Source organism: Vigna unguiculata, chromosome 7, assembly GCF_004118075.2.
Source record: "Vigna unguiculata cultivar IT97K-499-35 chromosome 7, ASM411807v1, whole genome shotgun sequence".
Taxonomy (NCBI): domain Eukaryota; kingdom Viridiplantae; phylum Streptophyta; class Magnoliopsida; order Fabales; family Fabaceae; genus Vigna; species Vigna unguiculata.
The window spans coordinates 22,791,621-22,797,620 of NC_040285.1; the positions used below are offsets into that span (position 1 = coordinate 22,791,621).

General features: G+C 33.3%; 1 protein-coding gene across 1 annotated transcript; it reads right to left on the bottom strand.

The window, feature by feature from the left end:
• Window positions 1-1,751: 1,751 nt before the first annotated feature.
• Window positions 1,752-2,998, bottom strand: LOC114190930. Its single transcript, XM_028080008.1, has one exon. It carries the CDS (start codon window positions 2,907-2,909, stop codon window positions 2,217-2,219), a length of 693 nt encoding a protein of 230 aa, XP_027935809.1. The 5' UTR covers window positions 2,910-2,998; the 3' UTR covers window positions 1,752-2,216.
• Window positions 2,999-6,000: the final 3,002 nt, after the last annotated feature.

The following is a 6,000-nucleotide window of genomic DNA, read 5'->3' on the forward strand; positions in this document are numbered from 1 at the left end:
ATTATATGTAGATTTGGTTATATGAGTACTTTCCTACATTGGAAAGGAAGTAGTTACGCGATACGTATGTCGAGATTGAACCTCATGCAACACGTTTTGTCACTAGACAAGTTACTTGTAGTCTACAAGATATTAGAGCCCAATTGGATGTTGTCACATATGATTGGGTGATTTGGTCCCCATATGGATCACATATAACTGCTCGACCCCTTATTGTAGCTTCCATGTTTTCTGGCTTCATTAGGCATGGTAGCATGGTTCACCGTCATATGTCGAAACGTGTGTTGTGACAATTTGGGTTTATGCAGCCTATTTCGCGACCGCCAAATCCACTTCCTATGGTGGACTTTTCTATTATTGATGGTCGATGGAGACACTACGACCAATATGTCGTTGTTCATGTCACAGTCGCGCCAACCCCATTTTCATGTGTTGATGGATATTTGTAGTGGTTTAGGAGAGTCTCTCATCCTTATCTTATACGCGGTGTTGACAACAAGCGACCCATTTATGTGGTTATGCCCCGACTTCGCTGAAATCTACTAGATGACATGCCAGTATGGAGGACAACAGAGTCATCATCTTCTGGTCTATTGGTATGTTAGCAATTTATTTGTTGATATTATTAATTACAAAAATAATTTACATTAATGTCGTGTTATTGTAGGGTGCCATGAAACAAATTGTCAGCGGCCTCCAAAGGATGTAAAGACGTTAGTGAGGGCACATTTGTTTCCAACACTATACCGGATGTCCACATCCGTTGTTTTCTTATTATCAATTTAAACTATAATGTAAAACATAAAATTATTTAATTATAATTACATATGTATATAGAAAATAAACAACTAAATTTCTAAATAAATATTTTTATATCTAAAATAATATATGTCAAAGGCAAATAAATTATTTAAATGAAAAAAAATGTCATGGCTTGCGCATGTGGACCAAAACGAAATTCAATCGGTTCAAAATGCTTAAATCAGTGCACAAATCAAAATCTAACAAGATTCATGGTGGAAAACTCACATGCGGAGGTCGCAATGGCCGGCGGAACGCGGAGGAGAGCTTGCGAAGAAGTGAAATAGTGAGGTTTCGCGTGGCTGTTAAGCAATATATGAAGTGGGACGTCGGGTCTGAGACTACCCGACGTCGAGTGACGTTGGATAAGTGAAAAAATCGACGTCGAGTGACGTCAGCCGCGTGGGGAACAGACGTCAAGCTGGAGTGATGTCAGGCGCGTGGTGAACATACGTTAAGGGACGTCGGGGCACACTTGAACAAACGTCAAAGTTGACGTTTTATTTACAAAAATGTCACCGGTCATTTTTGACGTCTGTGTTCTCTTTAGCAGACGTTAATTGGGTGACGTTATAGGCACTTTTTGTGTTAGTGTTAAGTAAAAGAAGTTGCACCCTGACTATTAGCTATAACTTTTGGCCTAGTGGTAAGCGTTAAAGAAGGGCATTCAAACTCCTTGTACTTTTAACAAAACATACATCTTGATGTGCTAGAGGTTGAAGTTGTCTTTTCCATAAATTTCTCAATCTTGATTGTGCTAATCATCTTTTTGATCTTGATCAAGAATCAACCCCCGACAAAATGTAAAACACATTAGAACCAAAACTCTAATAACAGTTTATTGGTATTAGATTGAGAAATTTACGAATAGAAACGCCTAGAAGCACTGGACGATTTAATGCAACAAAGAACAAATTTGCGTAAGTATATGATCAACAAGAATATATATATTAATCAATTCTTGATGAACATATATAAAAATCTAAGTATAACAATTCATCACACACTCAAATAGAAAAGAGCGGATTGCAAATACAAAGTTCAACTTACTTGAACCTCTTAAACATTAGCATATAGGTCAGTAACAAATAACTAACCCTGTAATATGATTGTATAAAATGCTAACTATTGGACGATCTTTCACTGTAAAACGATGCAAGGCATTCTCAGCAAAAGCCACATGCAATCACTTGTCTCCTTCAAATATCCTTTATAGCCAACTGAAAAGTCATCTCTTCCAACCTCCCCTTCAAGGATTAATAATGATTATTCAAAAGTACGATGTACTTTTTTAAATCATACCAATACTTCTTCAAGATTTTGAGAAGAGTAATTTTTATAATTAACCCCATATTTCTACCAAAAAAATGGAAATTCTGGTTGAATATTCCATGGATGCATAGGGTTGAAGTGGCTCATAACCCTAGTGATCTCATGCTAATCTCTTGATAATCACTATCAACAACATCTAAGTGTTGCAACCTCATTTGGTAGTAAAACTGAGCAATGAACTCTTCCGCCTTTGCATCAATCATCTCATCCCCTTCTGCATCATTGCTATCACCATTAATATTCTTCTCCTTCACACCTTCTTCTTCACCTTTGTTATCATCATCATTATTATTATTATTCTCCTTCTCTCCATCTTTCTCATTCTCCGCCTCCTGCACCATTTCGTTCAGTCCCACGGCCGAGGCGTAACGGCTGCTACACCGAGACGATGAGCGTGTAAACGCCGAAGCAGAATCAAACGCATCATCTCCGTGATCAATGCAATTCGCAAACGGCGTTGAGGAGATCGTTGTTTTAGATTGAGGAGTGCTTTCACTGTTATCATCATGCGGTGTAGATTTGTCGGTTGGCATGTGCAGAGGTCTGATGGACCCCACGATCTTCGTCCACACGCTCTTGGACTCCTCATCCACAATGATTTTCGGTTTTCTGGAACGCCCTGATCGCATCATGAACAGCGCCACCTTAAAAATGTTCTTGGACCTCTTTGTCTTCTTGCTGGAAGAATGAGTATCTGTTTTCTTAGGTGATTCATGTGCGGTAATTGCTTTCTGGTCATTGCTAATGATCACAGAGTTTTCAGGGTTGAGCTCCATTATCTATGGGAGAAAGGGAATTAAGAAAATAACTTTGAATTATAACTTAGAATTATATTTCTCCCTGCTACAAGCAGGGGAATATAGAAGAAGAGTGGTGTGAGAAAAGTTTAAACATAGCTTTTATATATATACTAATGAGAAATATTGTGCGGGAAGTTAAGGAAGGGAAGGAGTCAACACAAACATATTGTCGGTACATTATTGTGTAACTAATAGACAGTGTCATAATTATTTGGGGACATTATTGTTTGAGGGAATTCTAATATCGGGATGGTAGCATACCAGAGAAGGAAGGTTCATGAGTGGCGGTTTTTGAGGCAAAGGACTCGCAGGGAAGGTTTCTGTTTCGGGACAACTGTTACCTTTATTTTTGTTGTTGTCCTTATAGATGAATAAATGAAACCCTAGAAAAAAAAAATTGAGTTATGAGAAATAAGATGTATCAATTTTGTTAGTTATTTTAAAATAATACATTTTTATTTTGGAAGAATATTATTAGGTATAACAAATAAATTTGTCTTTGTGGGTATTATCCGAACATGTCCTCGTTAGAGATGGTAAATAAATTTGTTTTCGTGGATATTGTCCGAACTCGTCTCCGTTTTGATAGGAAATCCCTGCATTGACTGGGTAAGGGTATGGGTATTGGTAATCCCCGACATTTTCATTTAAGTATGAGGATGTACATATCCCCACCATAATACCCGTCCCCGCCATATCTCCGTCTCCGTTTAAATTATTAAAATATTCATAATTAATTAAGTAACTATATATATATATATATATATATATATATATATATATATATATATATATATACTTTCTATTTTGTATTTCTTTTAATTATTTGGTTTGTCATGAAATACATTCGCATCTCCAATATATTTTTCATCTTATCATAACCTTTATGTAATTATGTTAAAATGATGTATGTGAATTAAAAAATTTTATGTCTCACATTTGAAAATAGCATAAACCTTTCATTCACTAGGTAATATAAAAAAAATTACTTATTATTATTAATTTTTATTTCATTTGAAGAACTTTTGTTTCGCTAAAATAACTTTTGTTATTTTCCAACCATTGAGTATGTATGTTGATATTTGAAAAGTTTTCTTAGATGGCAAAGGTATTTTTCATCTTATCATACCCTTAATTATACATTTGTTTCTCTTTGTACGATTTCTTTCAATAGTCTTTCAAATTGTTTCTAAGACACACATTTGATAATTTTTTAATATTTGTATTTGTTGTTTATTTTCATCATGTACAATATTATTTCAATATATTTTATCTAAATATTTTTTATTTTCTAACTCATTATCAATCATATTGTAATTTTTCACTATAATTGTATAAATAATTTTTATTTACTATAATATAAAAATCTAATATAATTGCTATGAATATTTTTTTATCACCATCCAACATACATTGATGTTCAAAAGATGCATGATCTATGTCAAAATTTTATTATTATGTTTATTATTTGTTCTTTGCATCATTTTGATCAAGTGATGTATTATAACTTTTATTAGTGTATAAAAAAAGATTCATTATAATTTTAAAATTGAAGTAGACAAATATTTAAAATATATTTTAATTTGAATATTTGTTTTCCTTTTATATTTTTAAATTTATCAACTAGGTTTCATTAATGTTTGCAATTTGCAAATTTAATAAATGTTTTGGTTCTCATGAAATTTTATTTGGTATTATAATATATAATGTAAACAATTATAATTTATTTAAAAGTATTTGATATCGAAGAAACAATCATCCTATAATATTGAATATTTGATAATATTATGTTTTCTTTACCGTAATTTTTTTATTCTTTTATAAAAATTAATTAAGATTGATATTGGAGTAGTAAGAAAACGGGTACAAGTATGGGTACGAGATTATACATGTTACCCAGTAGGGATGGGGATGGAACAAAAGTTTGATACCGTTGGGTTTGGGGATGGGGATGAATTTTTTCTACGGAGATAGATATGGGATAGCAAAACTCATCCTCGTCCCGCCTCGTTGCCATCCCTAGTCCCCGTTTTGATGGGGAATCCTCATTTTCAATTGGGTATGGTTATGAGTATTGGAAATCTTTAACTTTTTCAATTGGATATGGAGATAGATATCAGAATGTACATAGCAATTGGATATTAATTTAATATTTGTTCTTTGCGTGATTTTGATCAAACGATGTGTTATAATTTTCATTAGTGTATAAAAAAGATATTCATTAAAATTTTAAAAATTGAAGTAAACACACATTTTAAATATATTTTAATTTGAATATGTGTTTTCCTTTTATATTTTCTTAAAAATATTTTTAAATTGGCTTAAATATCTTTTTGGTCCTCATTTTCGTAGTGTTTGTTGCGGATGGTCCTCATTTGAACAGAATGTTTAAAACGATCCTCATTTTGACCGAATATTTAAAATGGTCCTCATTTTCGCAATTCGTGTTTTATTTGGTCCCTTTCTGTAACGCCGTTTAAATCATTAACGAAGCATTGTACATGTGGCACGGTTTGTATTAGGGTGTGTTACGTGTACTGTACATATGGCTAATTAACATTAATTTTTCAATATAGGGGAAATTTTGTAATTAGGGAAATTTTTTCATCTTCGTCTTTCTTGAGCTCGGATTTGCAGAGGAAGCCGTTAATACTTGTCATTTCATCATTGGATTGCAGAGGTATAGCAATAAGGTATCTGTAGGCATCAATATTTAACTCTTTAATTGTTAACATCACTCTTTCCCAAACTTCTGGGTGTGTGCTCCTAGCAGCCTTCCACATGAGTATCTTTAATTTTTTGTCAGAGAATCTTTTTCTAAAATTTGCATACAGATGCCTCATGCAAAATATTAGCTGCAACTGCAATCCAATGATGAAATGGCAAGTATTAGTGGCTTCCTCTGCAAATCCGAGCTCAAGAAAGACGAAGATGAAGAAATTTCCCTAATTGCAAAATTTCTCCTAAATTGAAAAATTAACATTAATTAGCCATATGTACAGTACACGTAACACACCCTAATACAAACCGTGTCACCTGTACAATACTCCGTTAATGATTTAAATGG

What these genes read in the sequence shown, in the direction of transcription:
- LOC114190930 (XM_028080008.1), bottom strand. Translation starts at nt 2,909, where the DNA reads ATGGAGCTCAACCCTGAAAACTCTGTGATCATTAGCAATGACCAGAAA.